The 18,127-nt window shown below is 45.7% G+C and overlaps 1 protein-coding gene across 1 annotated transcript in view; it reads left to right on the top strand.

Annotated features, from left to right (window-relative positions):
• Positions 1-531: 531 nt before the first annotated feature.
• The window catches only part of LOC135534620 (telomerase-binding protein EST1A-like), a gene marked incomplete at its 5' end in the record, with an annotated part of 34,313 nt that continues 16,717 nt past the window's right edge, over positions 532-18,127 (top strand). Inside the window, 9 exons of the mRNA XM_064961555.1 lie at positions 532-724; positions 7,186-7,296; positions 8,371-8,477; positions 8,629-8,707; positions 8,970-9,080; positions 9,307-9,522; positions 12,050-12,111; positions 12,426-12,571; positions 13,078-13,191. Coding sequence (XP_064817627.1) covers positions 532-724; positions 7,186-7,296; positions 8,371-8,477; positions 8,629-8,707; positions 8,970-9,080; positions 9,307-9,522; positions 12,050-12,111; positions 12,426-12,571; positions 13,078-13,191 — 1,139 coding nt within the window. The remainder of the gene's footprint in view (positions 725-7,185; positions 7,297-8,370; positions 8,478-8,628; positions 8,708-8,969; positions 9,081-9,306; positions 9,523-12,049; positions 12,112-12,425; positions 12,572-13,077; positions 13,192-18,127) is intronic.

The raw sequence follows: 18,127 nt of genomic DNA, 5'->3' as shown, positions 1-18,127 counted from the left end.
ATGAAGGGAAGAGAGGGACAGGGTTGGATATGAAGGGAAGAGAGGGACAGGGTAGGATATATGAAGGGAAGAGAGGGACAGGGTAGGATATGTGAAGGGAAGAGAGGGACAGGGTAGGATATGAAGGGAAGAGAGGGACAGGGTTGGATATGAAGGGAAGAGAGGGACAGGGTTGGATATGAAGGGAAGAGAGGGACAGGGTAGGATATGAACGGAAGAGGGGACAGGGTAGGATATGAAGGGAAGAGAGGGACAGGGTAGGATATGAAGGGAAGAGAGGGACAGGGTTGGATGGATGGAAAAGGGACAGGGTAGGAGAGAGGGAGGGAGGAGACGGACAGGGTAGGGTGGAGGGACAGGGTAGGATAAGGGGAGAGGGTCAGGGTTGGAGGGAGGGAGGGAGGGGGGATATGGACGGGGTAGAATGGATTGAGGGTGGGAGCTCCAACTTGGTAATATGCTGGGGGCTGCAACTTGTCTGAAAACTGACTAAGCTCCTTCCTGTCTTGTCTCCTTTTCAACCCCCCCCAGAGCTGACCTGTTGACCCTGTACGAGCGGGTGATCCTAACAGACATAGAGTTCAGTGACAGTCAGAATCTGGACCAGGCTCTATGGAAGAACGTGTTCTACCAGGTTATAGAGCGCTTCAGACAGCTCCTCAAAGACCCTAGTGGAGACTCAACCCTGCGCATCACCCCCATGCTGCTCACTCTGCTGGACGAGGTAGGCGCACTGAACACACGCCACGTAGCGGAAGCACCAGCTATAGAATTTGGCCTTCAAGGCCATTAACCAAAATAGCCCATTTTTAAATTGATTAGAAAAACGGAAAAAAACACTAGAAATTTTTATAAAAAATACATAAAAGTGGATGTAATTGTCCTTAAATAATTAGCCTGCATCTGAACATTTAGGTATGTTCACATCGGCTTGGGCCTTATACCCGGGTATTTGGAGAGAAAAAAGCCACATGATGGTTTTTCAATACCGTTGAAACCATTTCTTTGACGTTTTTAAATAAATATCTATATTTGAAGCTACTTAAATACCTGCTGTCAACTTGTGCAATACGTTAGGAGGATAAGAAGCTGATTTTATTCGTCACATGTTTCATTATGAAGCTTCCTGGTTGACCCCAGTCACATGGTGTTTGTTTACATACAACGACCGGAGCCTTGTGAGTCTCTCTATTGTCCAGTATGCTCCGGGTGATCTAGTTACAGCTGGGAATTCGCATATCAAAGTTTGCCAGCTACATGTCTTATAGCTATTAAGGTAAATGTCTAGAATGTATAATGCGCTGCAGTTGTGCTATTTAGTATCTAGTTACCTAGCTAAGTGGTGAGCTCCTTCCAAAATCAAGCATTTGCATGATAACTTCAGAGAATCCCTCAGGATCAAAGCCTTGCTGTCTAATATTTGTTTTGTGCAGCTAACTGGTACTAGCATTTTGTTTTGTGCAGGTAACTTGGACTAGCAGCTAACTGGAGACCTAGCAGCTAACTGTGACTAGCATTTTTATTTTGTGCTGCTAACTGGGACTAGCATTTTGTTTTGTGCTGCTAACTGGGACTAGCATTTTGTTTTGTGCTGCTAACTGGGACTAGCATTTTGTTTTGTGCGTGCAGCTATCTAACCTAAACTACTTGTATAGTAAAATGTTATAGTAAAATATTCGTTAGCATTTAGTTAGCATTATTTATGGTATTTGACATGTACTTGTTAGCATTGCTAACCTTCGGGTTACATATATTTTTTTATTTACATAGTATCAGTGGGGTTTGGAAACAGCGCCCCTTGTGTTCAGTGCCGTTATTACTGAATATCCTGTGGTATGGCAGAAGGTCGGTATGACAATCTGAATACCGTCCAAGTCGAGTAGGTGATGGACTATGCAAAATGTAGCCAAACTTTAATGAGACTTTTAAATGACATACATGAAATATATTTATATATATTTATATATATATATATTTATTATATATTTATTTATATAAATATATATAAATATATATATTTATACATAGTCCAAATGGCAGTCATGCTTGACAAATATAATGTAATAAATATAAATAAATATAATGTAGTATAATTAACATTAACGTCCTAAAGGCTAATGTCTAATGTTGGGGTTAGTGGTTAGAGTGTAGGGGGCGGCAGGGTAGCCTTGTGGTTAGAGTGTAGGTAGCCTAGTGGTTAGAGTGTAGGGGCGGTAGGTAGCCTAGTGGTTAGAGTGTAGGGCCGGCAGGTAGCCTAGTGGTTAGAGTGTAGGGGCGGTAGGTAGCCTAGTGGTTAGAGTGTAGGGGCGGCAGGTAGCCTAGTGGTTAGAGTGTAGGGGAGGTAGGTAGCCTAGTGGTTAGAGTGAAGGGGCGGTAGGTAGCCTAGTGGTTAGAGTGTAGGGGCGGTAGGTAGCCTAGTGGTTAGAGTGAAGGGGCGGTAGGTAGCCTAGTGGTTAGAGTGTAGGGGCGGTAGGTAGCCTAGTGGTTAAAGTGTAGGGGAGGTAGGTAGCCTAGTGGTTAGAGTGAAGGGGCGGCAGGTAGACTAGTGGTTAGAGTGTAGGGCGGCAGGTAGCCTAGTGGTTAGAGTGTAGGGGCGGCAGGTAGCCTAGTGGTTAGAGTGTAGGGGGGTGGGGGGGCAGGTAGCCTAGTGGTTAGAGTGAAGGGGCGGCAGGTAGACTAGTGGCTAGAGCGTTGGACTAGTCACCGAAGGGTTGGAAGGTCGAATCCCGAGCTGACAAGGTAATCTTTCGTTCTGCCCCTGAACAAGGCAGTTAACCCACTGTTCCGCGGTAGGCCGTCATTGTAAATAAGAATGTGTTCTTAACTGACTCGCCTAGTTAAATAAAAAAAAGGTAAATTAAAGAAGGCTCGATTCGGTCGACGTCCTCTAAGCGCGGTTCGTTCAGAGAAAGCCCAGTGTCTGTTGTGCACTGCAATCTGAGTGGAGGCATTCAGCATTTTGAAACTATACTAAACAGAAATATAAACGCAACATGCAACCATTTCAAAGATTTTACTGAGTTACAGTTCATAGAAGGAAATCAATCAATTGAAATAAATTCATTAAGCCCCTAATCTATGGATTTCACATGACTGGGTGCTGGTGGACACCAAGAGGGCATAGACCTTTATTACAGACAGAAACATAGGCCTTAATCTATGGATTTCACATGACTGGGCAGAGGTGTTTTTATATTTTGGTTCAATATGTTTTAGCCATAGCGTAATTGTTTAAAACCTGGGCGTTTTGTCATTTTATGAATCATGTCTTACCTTGTTTCAAAGTAGCCAACAAATCTGACCATAGAAAGGTTGACGGAATTATTTTGTAAACACTTCCTCATATTGCCATTAAAACCAGCGTTTATCGCATGTTCTAACAACTTTCTTTCGTTGTCCATTAGCCAAAAGCACAATAGTCATATTAGCAACCCGTGCTAGTTGTTGCATCAATAGTCATATTAGCATCCCATGCTAGTTGTTACATCAATAGTCATATTAGCATCCCATGCTAGTTGTTACATCAATAGTCATATTAGCATCCCATGCTAGTTGTTGCATCACTAGTCATATTAGCAACACATGCTAGTTGTTGCATCACTAGTCATATTAGCATCCCATGCTAGTTGTTACATCAATAGTCATATTAGCATCCCATGCTAGTTGTTACATCAATAGTCATATTAGCAACCCATGCTAGTTGTTACATCAGTAGTCATATTAGCATCCCATGCTAGTTGTTACATCAGTAGTCATATTAGCATCCCATGCTAGTTGTTACATCAGTAGTCATATTAGCAACCCATGCTAGTTGTTACATCAGTAGTCATATTAGCATCCCATGCTAGTTGTTGCATCACAAGTCATATTAGCATCCCATGCTAGTTGTTGCATCACTAGTCATATTAGCAACCCATGCTAGTTGTTGCATCACTAGTCATATTAGCAACCCATGCTGGTTGTTGCATCACTAGTCATATGTAGCAACCCATGCTAGTTGTTGCATCAATAGTCATATTAGCAACCCATGCTAGTTGTTGCATCCAATAGATCTCAGTCTTTCAGAACTGAAATTTTCAGTTAGCTTTTGAGAACAGTGTTTTCCTGCAAATTGCATTTTGGAACATGTGCGCGTGTAGCCTAAGGCCGTGTGTGTGTTTCCTAAATAATAGTTGAGCAACATTTTAAGCTAAACGTTCTGATCGGTTGCATCAGCCTCATTGCTTTAAAAAATGAATGATGTTTAATGGTCCTGGTGCCACAACTGTCCCAGAGTGTTTAAAAATATTTATTTATTACACAGAACAACAAGCTAGATAGATAGACTGGGTAAACGTTTCTATTATGGGGGATAGTAGATTGACATAGGTTGGTGATTTTTGCTGTTTGTAACTTTTCTTGTTGGATGAGGAAAAGTAAATGTGGACAATTATTCAAACCTATTGAGTGCGCGCCTCGGAATTCAGATTTTTTTTTTGTGAGGGGAGAGAGCTGGCTGGCTTACTGCCATACAAGGGAGCGTGGCCGTCGATTCCACTGGGAAATTCATGGCCTGGTACTCTCTCTCTCACACACACACCGCGTACACTGAACACAGTCCCAGGTAGCTTAAATGTAGCTGCACAAATTTGGAAACAGCCTTAGTGTTTCCTCATGGAGCTAATCATTTTGGAGCACTTTGTTTGTTTCCCAGGGGACGGTATTCTTTGATGCACTGTATTTGTTTCCCAGGGGACGCTATTCTTTGATGCACTGTATTTGTTTCCCAGGGGACGGTATTCTTTGATGCACTGTATTTGTTTCCCCGGGGACAGTATTCTTTGATGCACTGTATTTGTTTCCCAGGGGACGGTATTCTTTGATGCACTGTATTTGTTTCCCAGGGGACGGTATTCTTTGATGCACTGTATTTGTTTCCCAGGGACGGTATTCTTTGATGCACTGTATTTGTTTCCCAGGGACGGTATTCTTTGATGCACTGTATTTGTTTCCCAGGGGACGGTATTCTTTGATGCACTGTATTTGTTTCCCAGGGGGCGGTATTCTTTGATGCACTGTGTTTGTTTCCCAGGGGACGGTATTCTTTGATGCACTGTGTTTGTTTCCCATGGGACGGTATGCTTTGATGCACTGTGTTTGTTTCCCATGGGATGGTATTCTTTGATGCACTGTGTTTGTTTCCCAGGGGACGGTATTCTTTGATGCACTGTATTTGTTTCCCAGGGGACGGTATTCTTTGATGCACTGTATTTGTTTCCCAGGGGACGGTATTCTTTGATGCACTGTATTTGTTTCCCAGGGGACGGTATCCTTTGATGCACTGTATTTGTTTCCCAGGATACGGTAATCTTTGATGCACTGTATTTGTTTCCCAGGGGGCGGTATTCTTTGATGCACTGTATTTGTTTCCCAGGGGACGGTATTCTTTGATGCACTGTATTTGTTTCCCAGGATACGGTAATCTTTGATGCACTGTATTTGTTTCCCAGGATACGGTAATCTTTGATGCACTGTATTTGTTTCCCAGGGGGCGGTATTCTTTGATGCACTGTGTTTGTTTCCCATGGGACGGTGTTCTTTGATGCACTGTGTTTGTTTCCCATGGGACGGTATGCTTTGATGCACTGTGTTTGTTTCCCATGGGATGGTATTCTTTGATGCACTGTGTTTGTTTCCCAGGGGACGGTATTCTTTGATGCACTGTATTTGTTTCCCAGGGGACGGTATTCTTTGATGCACTGTATTTGTTTCCCCGGGGACGGTATTCTTTGATGCACTGTATTTGTTTCCCAGGGGACGGTATTCTTTGATGCACTGTATTTGTTTCCCAGGGACGGTATTCTTTGATGCACTGTATTTGTTTCCCAGGGACGGTATTCTTTGATGCACTGTATTTGTTTCCCCGGGGACGGTATTCTTTGATGCACTGTATTTGTTTCCCAGGGGACGGTATTCTTTGATGCACTGTATTTGTTTCCCAGGGGATATTCTTTGATGCACTGTATTTGTTTCCCCGGGGACGGTATTCTTTGATGCACTGTATTTGTTTCCCAGGGGACGGTATTCTTTGATGCACTGTATTTGTTTCCCAGGATACGGTAATCTTTGATGCACTGTATTTGTTTCCCAGGGGCGGTATTCTTTGATGCACTGTGTTTGTTTCCCATGGACGGTATTCTTTGATGCACTGTGTTTGTTTCCCATGGACGGTATGCTTTGATGCACTGTGTTTGTTTCCCATGGGATGGTATTCTTTGATGCACTGTGTTTGTTTCCCAGGGGACGGTATTCTTTGATGCACTGTATTTGTTTCCCAGGGACGGTATTCTTTGATGCACTGTATTTGTTTCCCCGGGACGGTATTCTTTGATGCACTGTATTTGTTTCCCAGGGACGGTATTCTTTGATGCACTGTATTTGTTTCCCAGGGGACGGTATTCTTTGATGCACTGTATTTGTTTCCCAGGATACGGTAATCTTTGATGCACTGTATTTGTTTCCCAGGGGACGGTAATCTTTGATGCACTGTATTTGTTTCCCAGGGGGCGGTATTCTTTGATGCACTGTGTTTGTTTCCCAGGGGACGTATTCTTTGATGCACTGTATTTGTTTCCCAGGGGACGGTATTCTTTGATGCACTGTATTTGTTTCCCAGGGGACGGTATTCTTTGATGCACTGTATTTGTTTCCCAGGGGACGGTATTCTTTGATGCACTGTATTTGTTTCCCAGGGGACGGTATTCTTTGATGCACTGTATTTGTTTCCCAGGGGACGGTATTCTTTGATGCACTGTATTTGTTTCCCAGGGGACGGTATTCTTTGATGCACTGTATTTGTTTCCCAGGGACGGTATTCTTTGATGCACTGTATTTGTTTCCCCGGGACAGTATTCTTTGATGCACTGTATTTGTTTCCCAGGGGACGGTATTCTTTGATGCACTGTATTTGTTTCCCAGGGGACGGTATTCTTTGATGCACTGTATTTGTTTCCCAGGGGACGGTATTCTTTGATGCACTGTATTTGTTTCCCAGGGGACGGTATTCTTTGATGCACTGTATTTGTTTCCCAGGGGACGGTATTCTTTGATGCACTGTATTTGTTTCCCAGGGGGCGGTATTCTTTGATGCACTGTGTTTGTTTCCCAGGGGACGGTATTCTTTGATGCACTGTATTTGTTTCCCAGGGGACGGTATTCTTTGATGCACTGCTGCAGAAGCTTCAGACGGTGTTTCAATTTAAACTGGAGGATTACATGGACGGCATGGCCATCAGACCACGTCCACTACGCAAGACGGTAACACGACTACTGTGTGTGTGTGTGTGTCTGTGCGTGTCTGTGCGTGTCTGTGTGTGTCTGTGTGTGTGTCTGTGTCTGTGTGTCTGTGTCTGTGTGTGTGTGTGTACACGTGATGTGTGTTCAGAACGACACGACTACTGTGTGTGTGTTCAGACTCTGTCTGTGTGTCTGTGTGTGTGTGTACACGTGATGAGTGTTCAGAACGACACGACTACTGTGTGTGTGTGTGTGTGTGTGTTCAGACTCTGTCTGTGTGTGTGTGTGTACATGTGATGAGTGTTCAGAACGACACGACTACTGTGTGTGTCTGTGTGTGTGTGTGTGTGTTTGTGTGTGTGTACACGTGATGAGTGTTCAGTCTGTCTGTCTGTGTACGTGATGAATGTTCAGACTGTGTGTGTGTGTATAGGGCCCTTTCAAATTAGTTTAGTATTTTCCCAAATTTCCGTTTTGTTCACAATCACACTTAAAAAAAAAAAAAAAAAAAAAAATTAGAAACAACGAAATAGGATGTTCAAAGTCCACAGCTTAGACTACATCAGTAGACCACCTTGGAGTAATGGAAAAATCAGATACATTTTTTATTTCTGGGTGTAGTTATCTTTAATTTGAGTTTTTGTAGCACATGCGATGGTAGAGTTTGGAAAATAATCCCGATATCATTCTGGCAGGTAAACATAGGCTACGTTGAAGTTAACAACATTTAATGTATGTTTTTGGGAAAAGCCTTCGTCTACTTAGCATCATCGCTAACGGCTACACGAAGTACCAGACAGGGGCCTTCTCGTTGTCTTCTCTTCAGAGAGTTGCAGGAAATATGAAATCACTGATGCATTCTGTTCGTTGTCTTATGATAAACCCGGGAAAATTGTATAAATAGTTTTATACATTTTAGTTTTTTCCCTACAGGCTCAACAACCAGAATATACATTTCAGTTGTCCAAATGGACAAGTTAAAAACTTATTTAAAAAAATCAATCTGAATGTCTGGATTCTGTCCTCGTTCTCCCCGTTGTAGATTCTCTCGGGTCCTACGTGTATTTAACGGTATTACAATGTGTGTTGCTCCAGGTGAAGTATGCTCTGATCAGTGCCCAGCGGTGTTTGATCTGTCAGGGGGACATCGCCCGTTACCGGGAGCAGGCCAGCGACTCGGCGAACTACGGCAAGGCCCGCAGGTACCGTACCTTGGCCACTAGGGGAAGCATCTTATCCGTGTTCCTGTCCGTTGACAAATCGGGGGGAAACCAGTGTTGTTAAAATGTTGTAAATGAGACTCCTTTAGGTCTCTCTCAGACACAATGTGCTCCTCTTCCTCCTCCCGTCTAGCTGGTACCTGAAGGCCCAGCAGATTGCTCCTAAGAACGGACGGCCTTACAACCAGCTGGCCCTGCTGGCTGTTTACACGGTGAGAGTCGTGACAAAGGGAGGGAGGGGGTGAACTGTACTTTTTTTTTTGTGTGGCCAGTATAGCCAAGATTTTGAGAGAAATATCACATTTTTCTCAATCTGTCTCCTTCCTCACTCTCCTCCCCCCCCTCTCCCCCCCTCTCTCCTCCCCCATCCCTCTCTCTCCCCTTCCTCCCTCTCCCCCTTCTCTCCCCCCCTCTCTCTCCTCTCCCCCCTTCCCCCTCCCCCTCCCCCTCTCTCTCCCTCCCCCCTCTCTCTAGAAGAGGAAGTTGGATGCAGTGTATTACTACATGCGTAGCCTTGCTGCCTCCAACCCCATCCTCACTGCCAAGGAGAGTCTCATGAGTCTGTTTGAAGAGGCCAAACGCAAGGTCAGACACACACACACCACACACACACACATACACACACACACCACACACACATACACACATAAAAGACACACACACACCTCAAGTCATAACCCAGCTAATGTATTCATTGACCAAACACAACCTAACACCAGGCCTTTATAACACGTGATGTTGTGAAGCAAGCTGCTAGATCACCTGCCCATTTGACTCCTGACCCCTTGACCTTTCACCCCCCCCACCCCAGGCGGACCAGATGGAGCGGAGGAGGAAGCAGGAGTCGGAGGGGGGGTCCAGGGGCCCCGGGGTCCGAGGAGGAGGACGGGGGGAGGAGGGGGCCAGGGTGGAGATCTGGGTCGGCCCTATTGGACAGGCAGGGGTTCCATCATCACACCGCGGAGGCAGCGAGTCCAGCAGAGACTCTGAACAGGAAGGGGAACTGGGTAACCTCAGCCCGAGTGATGTAAGGAAAACACTTTACACTGACACACACACACACACACACACCATCCATTCATATACACACACTTATGGATTATCTGCAGCTTCTCTTCTGGTTCTGTTCCAGTTCTTTTATACTGGATGTTGTCTTTACTCTCTGTGTCTCTCTGTGTCTCTCTGGGTCTCTCTGTGTGTCTCTCTGGGTCTCTCTGGGTCTCTAGGTCTCTCTGGGTCTCTCTGTGTGTCTCTCTGGGTCTCTAGGTCTCTCTGTGTGTCTCTCTGGGTCTCTAGGTCTCTCTGGGTCTCTCTGTGTGTCTCTCTGGGTCTCTCTGTGTGTCTCTCTGGGTCTCTCTGTGTGTCTCTCTGGGTCTCTCTCTCTGTCCTCTCTCTGACTCTCTCGCTCAGTCTGCCTCTCTCTCTCTTTCTCTGTCCTCTCTTTGTCTCTCTGTTTGTTGATTTGACCAGATTCCGGATCATATTTCTCTCTTTCCACACACACATATTAGAGATGTTTTACATACGAGAGATGTTTTACATACGAGAGATGTTTTACATACTAGAGATGTTTTACATACTAGAGATGTTTTACATACTAGAGATGTTTTCTCTCCCAGGAAGTGGTGGCTCTGTGACGATGCTTCGTGGGCCATGGTGCTCTTGTTATTGCCATCTCCATGGAGATACTACCCCGTAAACACACACACACACACACACACACACACACACACACACACACCCTCTCTCACCATGCAGACACACACAGGGTGTTTCTTAAGACGACCCCCATTGATAAATCAATAGTTACTGAGAAATCTCTCTTTGTTTCCAAGACTCATTTACTCTTCCTCTGTTTCTCTCCTTTCTTTCTTATTTTCTGATGTAAGTTGGCCTGTTGTCAAATTCTCTCATTCCCTCTCCTTTCTGCTCAGTCCCCTTGTAACCTGTTATAGCCAGTCCCCTTCACCTCGCTGTTGTAACCTGTTATAGCCAGTCCCCTTCACCTAGCTGTTATAACCCGTCCTCATCACCTAGCTGTTAAAACCAGTCCCCTTCACCTAGCTGTTATAACCTGTTATAACCAGTCCACTTCACCTAGCTGTTATAACCTGCCCCCTTCACCTAGCTGTTATAGCCAGTCCCCTTCACCTAGCTGTTATAACCACTGTTATAACCAGTCCTCTTCACCTAGCTGTTATAACCAGTCCCCTTCACCTAGCTGTTATAACCAGTCCCCTTCACCTAGCTGTTATAACCAGTCCTCTTCACCTAGCTGTTATAACCAGTCCCCTTCACCTAGCTGTTATAACCAGTCCCCTTCACCTAGCTGTTATAACCAGTCCCCTTCACCTAGCTGTTATAGCCAGTCCCCTTCACCTAGCTGTTATAACCAGTCCTCTTCACCTAGCTGTTATAACCAGTCCCCTTCACCTAGCTGTTATAGCCAGTCCCCTTCACCTAGCTGTTATAACCAGTCCTCTTCACCTAGCTGTTATAACCACTGTTATAACCAGTCCTCTTCACCTAGCTGTTATAACCAGTCCCCTTCACCTAGCTGTTATAGCCACTGTTATAACCAGTCCCCTTCACCTAGCTGTTATAACCAGTCCCCTTCACCTAGCTGTTATAACCAGTCCCCTTCACCTAGCTGTTATAACCAGTCCCCGTCACCTAGCTGTTATAACCAGTCCCCTTCACCTAGCTGTTATAACCAGTCCCCTTCACCTAGCTGTTATAACCAGTCCCCTTCACCTAGCTGTTATAACCAGTCCCCTTCACCTAGCTGTTATAGCCAGTCCCCTTCACCTAGCTGTTATAACCAGTCCCCTTCACCTAGCTGTTATAACCAGTCCCTTTCACCTAGCTGTTATAACCAGTCCCCTTCACCTAGCTGTTATAACCAGTCCCCTTCACCTAGCTGTTATAACCAGTCCCCTTCACCTAGCTGTTATAACCAGTCCCCGTCACCTAGCTGTTATAACCAGTCCCCTTCACCTAGCTGTTATAACCAGTCCCCTTCACCTAGCTGTTATAACCAGTCCCCGTCACCTAGCTGTTATAACCAGTCCCCTTCACCTAGTTGTTATAACCAGTCCCCTTCACCTAGCTGTTATAACCAGTCCCCTTCACCTAGCTGTTATAACCAGTCCCCTTCACCTAGCTGTTAAAACCAGTCCCCGTCACCTAGCTGTTATAACCAGTCCCTTCACCTAGCTGTTATAACCAGTCCTCTTCACCTAGCTGTTATAACCAGTCCCCGTCACCTAGCTGTTATAACCAGTCCCCTTCACCTAGCTGTTATAACCAGTCCCCTTCACCTAGCTGTTATAACCAGTCCCCGTCACCTAGCTGTTATAACCAGTCCCCGTCACCTAGCTGTTATAACCAGTCCTCTTCACCAAGCTGTTATAATAGCACTCATACCAAGACCAATGATGTCACAGAGAAATAGCATTTAACAATGATAGATGACAGGACAGACATGTCTAATCAATGACAGACTGTGACTCATCAGTGCTCTGTTGCTCCTGTCTCTCTGCTTCTGTCTGCAGCTCAATAAGAGGTTTACTCTCAGCTTCCTCCACGCTCACGGAAAACTCTTCACTAAAGTGGGGTGAGTACTCTGCCCTGTGTGTGTGTGTGCGTGCGTGTGTGTGTGTGTGCGTGCGTGTGTGCGTGCGTGTGTGTGTGTGTGTGCGCAAGCTTGTTTTTTTTCATGTCGCGAATAAAATATGTAGACTTCGTTTTCATGTAGTCTTGTCGCAGACAGCTTTTCTAACTCGCACTGATTATGAGAGTTAGCTGCTGTTTCACCATAAAGATTTAGCTTCCAGTCCCTGTGATGCGTGGTTTTCTTTCTGTGACATCTGTAAGTCTCTCTGGATAAGGAGTGTCTGCTAAATGAGCAACGTGCATAATGTGTTGCAGCATGGAGTCGTTCCCTTCGGTGGCCAGTCGGGTTCTCCAGGAGTTCACGGTGCTGCTCCAACACAGCCCCTCCCCTCTGGGCAGCACACGCATGTTGCAGATCATCACCATCAACATGTTCACGATACACAACGCTCAGAGCAGAGGTAACATACACACAGAGGTGTGACCTTGTGCCCACAACACTCATGCCTGTGATTAAATGTCTGTCTCTCTCTCCTCTCTCTCTCTCCCTCTCTCCTCTCTCTTCAATCTTTTTCTCTCTCTTCTCTCTCTCTTCTCTCTCTCTCTCTCTCTCTCCCTCTCCTCTCTCCCCTCTCCTCTCTCCCTCTCTCTTCTCGCTTTTTCTCTCTCTCCTCTCTCTTCTCTCTTTTTCTCTCTCCTCTCTCTCTTCTCTCTGCCCTCTTTCTCTCCTCTCTCTTCTCTCTCCCCTCTTCTGTCCTCTCTCCCCTCCCCTCTCTCTTCTCTTCTCTCTCCTCTCTCTCTTCTCTCCTCTTCTCTCTCCTCTCTTCTCTTCTCTTTCCTATCTCTCTTCTCTCTCTCTCCCCTCTCTCTTCTCTCCTCTTCTCTCTCCTCTCTCTTCTCTCTCCCCTCTCTCTTCTCTTCTCTCTCTCTTCTCTCTCCTCTTCTCTCTTCTCTCTCCTCTCTCTAGGAGGAGACAGTGAGGTGAGATCTGTGTTACAGGAACAGACTACAGCTCTGGGTCTGGCCATGTTCTCTCTGCTGGTCCAACGCTGCACAGAGCTGCTGAGAGACACACCCGCAGGTACACACACACACACGCCTAATATATGTAAGGGCATACGATAACGTACAGTTGTGAAAATAGCTACTGTTCTCTGAAGGAGGGAGCAAGTTATAAATCCTCTTAAAGAGCGTGTGAATTTTTTCAGCTTTTTATTAAAAATCGCGTAAAATTTCAACGTCCTGCTACTCATGCCAGGAATATAGTATATGCATATGATTAGTATGTGTGGATAGAAAACACGATGAAGTTTCTAAAATTGGTTAAATCATGTCTGTGACTATAACAGAACGTCTGTAGCAGGCAAAACCCCAAGGAAATCTGTTCACAAAAAAACACAAAACAAATATCACTCCGCCGGTCTCTATATTGTCTATGGCAAGAGTAAATAGATGCGGTCCAGTTTACAGTTCCTACAGCTTCCGCACGATGTCGCCAGTGTTGGGAATTGGGTTGAAGTAAATCCTTGGTCAAATGAGAAATAGGCACTTCCTGTCATCGAGTACACAGGAGAAAGTTATGGAAGAGAGAAAATCGTCCATGATTTGTTGACTTGCTGCTATTGAATACAGATCGCTCAGGGATCAATTTGATCGATTATTAACGTTTACTAATACCTAAAGTTGGATTACAAAAGTAGTTTGAAGTGTTTTGTCAAAGTTTATAGGCAACTTATTTAATTTAATTAATTACAAAGTATTAACTTAAGGGGGCTGAATAATTTTGCACGCCCAATTTTTCAGTTTTTGATTTGTTAAAAAAGGTTGAAATATCCAATAAATGTTGTTCCACTTCATGATTGTGTCCCACTTGTTGTTGATTCTTCACAAAAAATACAGTTTTATATCTTTATGTTTGAAGCCTGAAATGTGGCAAAAGGTCGCAAAGTTCAAGGGGGCCGAATACTTTTGCAAGGCACTGTAGCTCTGCTGCAGAGGATAAATTCATTAGAGTTACCAGCCTCAGAAATTGCAGCTCAAATAAATGCTTCACAGAGTTCACAAAGTAACAGACGCATCCCAACATCAACTGTTCAGAGGAGACTGGGTGAATCAGGCCCTCATGGTCGAATTGCTGCAAAGAAACCACACCAAAAAGAAGAAAAGACTTGCTTGGGCCAAGAAACACGAGCAACGGACATTAGCCCGGTGAAAATCTGTCCTTTGGTCGATTGATTCCAAATGTGAGATTTTGGTTCCAATCGCCGTGTCTTTTGTGAGACTCGGAGTAGGTGAATTGATGATCTCTGTATGTGTGGTTCCCAGCGTGAAGCATGGAGGAGGAGGTGTGATGGTGCTTTGCTGGTGAAACTGTCTGTGATTTATTTAGAATTCAAGGCACACTTAACCAGCATGGCTACCACAGCATTCTGCAGCGATACACCATCCCATCTGGTTTGCACTTAGTGGCTGTGTAAGGGCTATTTGACCAAGAAGGAGAGTGATGGGGTGCTGCATCAGATGACCTGGCCTCCACAATCTCTTGAGTTGGTTTGGGATGAGTTGGACCGCAGAGTTAAGGAAAATCTGCCAAAAAGTGCTCAGCATATGTGGGAACTCCTTCAAGACTGTTGGAAAAGCATTCCAGGTGAAGCTGGTTGAGAGAATGCCATGATTGTGCAAAGCTGTCATCAAGGCCAACGGTGACTTCATTGAAGAATCTCCAATACAAAATATATTTTGATTTGTTAAACTTTTGTTTGGGTTACTACATGATTTCGTATATGTTATTTAATAGTTTTGATGTATTCACTATTATTGTACAATCTTTTGACTGTTAGTGTACGTTGGCCACAACCAAGGGGTGCAGTCTCCACTCCGTAGAGATAGGACCACCCCCTCACGGAAAGTAGATCCGCACCCACGTTGTGAGATCTGGGAAGATGCGTCACCGTCCTCATCACCCATGGTGACACTCTGCATGTCCCCATCACCCATGGTGACACTCTGAATGTCCTCATTACCCATGGTGAAACTCTACATGTTCTCAACTCTACATGTCCTCATCACCCATGGTGACACTCTGCATGTCCTCATCACCCATGGTGAAACTCTACATGTCCTCAACTCTACATGTCCTCATCACCCATGGAGACACTCTGCATGTCCTCATCACCCATGGTGACACTCTGCATGTCCTCATCACCCATGGCGACACTCTGCATGTCCTCATCACCCATGGCGACACTCTGCATGTCCTCATCACCCATGGCGACACTCTGCATGTCCTCATCACCCATGGTGAAACTCTGCATGTCCTCATCACCCATGGTGACACTGCATGTCCTCATCACCCATGGTGAAACTCTGCATGTCCTCATCACCCATGGTGAAACTCTACATGTCCTCAACTCTACATGTCCTCATCACCCATGGTAACACCCTGCATGTCCTCATCACCCATGGTGAAACTCTACATGTCCTCAACTCTACATGTCCTCATCACCCATGGTGACACTCTGCATGTCCTCATCACCCATGGTGACACTGCATGTCCTCATCACCCATGGTGAAACTCTGCATGTCCTCAACTCTACATGTCCTCATCACCCATGGTGACACTCTGCATGTCCTCATCACCCATGGTGACACTCTGCATGTCCTCATCACCCATGGTGAAACTCTGCATGTCCTCATCACCCATGGCGACACTCTGCATGTCCTCATCACCCATGGCGACACTCTGCATGTCCTCATCACCCATGGTGAAACTCTACATGTCCTCAACTCTACATGTCCTCATCACCCATGGTAACACCCTGCATGTCCTCATCACCCATGGTGAAACTCTACATGTCCTCAACTCTACATGTCCTCATCACCCATGGTGACACTCTGCATGTCCTCATCACCCATGGTGACACTGCATGTCCTCATCACCCATGGCGACACTCTGCATGTCCTCATCACCCATGGCGACACTCTGCATGTCCTCATCACCCATGGTGAAACTCTACATGTCCTCGTCACCCATGGTAACACCCTGCATGTCCTCATCACCCATGGTGAAACTCTACATGTCCTCAACTCTACATGTCCTCATCACCCATGGTGACACACTGCATGTCCTCATCACCCATGGTGACACTCTACATGTCCTCATCACCCATGGTGACACTCTACATGTCCTCATCACCCATGGTAACACCCTGCATGTCCTCATCACCCATGGTAACACCATGCATGTCCGCCACTGGACGAAACACGCTGCTAGTCTCTCATATATTATCTCATGAGGTGCCCAGTGCCACAACGAGGACTGGGATGTTTTATCGATCCAACACCCCGAGGACTGGGATGTTTTTCATATCCAACACCCCGAGGACTGGGATGTTTTATCGATCCAACACCCCGAGGACTGGGATGTTTTATCGATCCAACACCCCGAGGACTGGGATGTTTTATCGATCCAACACCCCGAGGACTGGGATGTTTTATCGATCCAACACCCCGAGGACTGGGATGTTTTATCGATCCAACACCCCGAGGACTGGGATGTTTTATCGATCCAACACCCCGAGGACTGGGATGTTTTATCATATCCAACACCCCGAGGACTGAGATGTTTTTCATATCCAACACCCCGAGGACTGAGATGTTTTATCGATCCAACACCCCGAGGACTGGGATGTTTTATCGATCCAACACCCCGAGGACTGGGATGTTTTATCATATCCAACACCCCGAGGACTGGGATGTTTTATCGATCCAACACCCCGAGGACTGGGATGTTTTATCATATCCAACACCCCGAGGACTGAGATGTTTTTCATATCCAACACCCCGAGGACTGGGATGTTTTTCATATCCAACACCCCGAGGACTGGGATGTTTTATCGATCCAACACCCCGAGGACTGAGATGTTTTTCATATCCAACACCCCGAGGACTGGGATGTTTTTCATATCCAACACCCCGAGGACTGGGATGTTTTTCATATCCAACACCCCGAGGACTGGGATGTTTTATCGATCCAACACCCCGAGGACTGAGATGTTTTTCATATCCAACACCCCGAGGACTGGGATGTTTTTCATATCCAACACCCCGAGGACTGAGATGTTTTATCATATCCAACACCCTGAGGACTGAGATGTTTTTCATATCCAACACCCCGAGGACTGAGATGTTTTTCATATCCAACACCCCGAGGACTGAGATGTTTTTCATATCCAACACCCCGAGGACTGGGATGTTTTTCATATCCAACACCCCGAGGACTGGGATGTTTTCATATCCAACACCCTGAGGACTGAGATGTTTTTCATATGCAACACCCCGAGGACTGGGATGTTTTATCGATCCAACACCCCGAGGACTGGGATGTTTTATCGATCCAACACCCCGAGGACTGGATGTTTTATCGATCCAACACCCCGAGGACTGGGATGTTTTATCGATCCAACACCCCGAGGACTGGGATGTTTTATCGATCCAACACCCCGAGGACTGGGATGTTTTATCATATCCAACACCCCGAGGACTGAGATGTTTTTCATATCCAACACCCTGAGGACTGGGATGTTTTTCATATCCAACACCCCGAGGACTGGGATGTTTTATCGATCCAACACCCCGAGGACTGAGATGTTTTTCATATCCAACACCCCGAGGACTGAGATGTTTTTCATATCCAACACCCCGAGGACTGAGATGTTTTTCATATCCAACACCCCGAGGACTGAGATGTTTTTCATATCCAACACCCCGAGGACTGAGATGTTTTTCATATCCAACACCCTGAGGACTGGGATGTTTTTCATATCCAACACCCCGAGGACTGGGATGTTTTATCGATCCAACACCCCGAGGACTGAGATGTTTTATCGATCCAACACCCCGAGGACTGAGATGTTTTATCATATCCAACACCCCGAGGACTGGGATGTTTTTCATATCCAACACCCCGAGGACTGAGATGTTTTTCATATCCAACACCCCGAGGACTGAGATGTTTT

Source organism: Oncorhynchus masou, unplaced genomic scaffold (assembly GCF_036934945.1).
Source record: "Oncorhynchus masou masou isolate Uvic2021 unplaced genomic scaffold, UVic_Omas_1.1 unplaced_scaffold_3678, whole genome shotgun sequence".
In the NCBI taxonomy this organism is placed as follows: Eukaryota; Metazoa; Chordata; class Actinopteri; order Salmoniformes; family Salmonidae; genus Oncorhynchus; species Oncorhynchus masou.
This window is presented reverse-complemented; position numbering and strand designations above follow the sequence as displayed.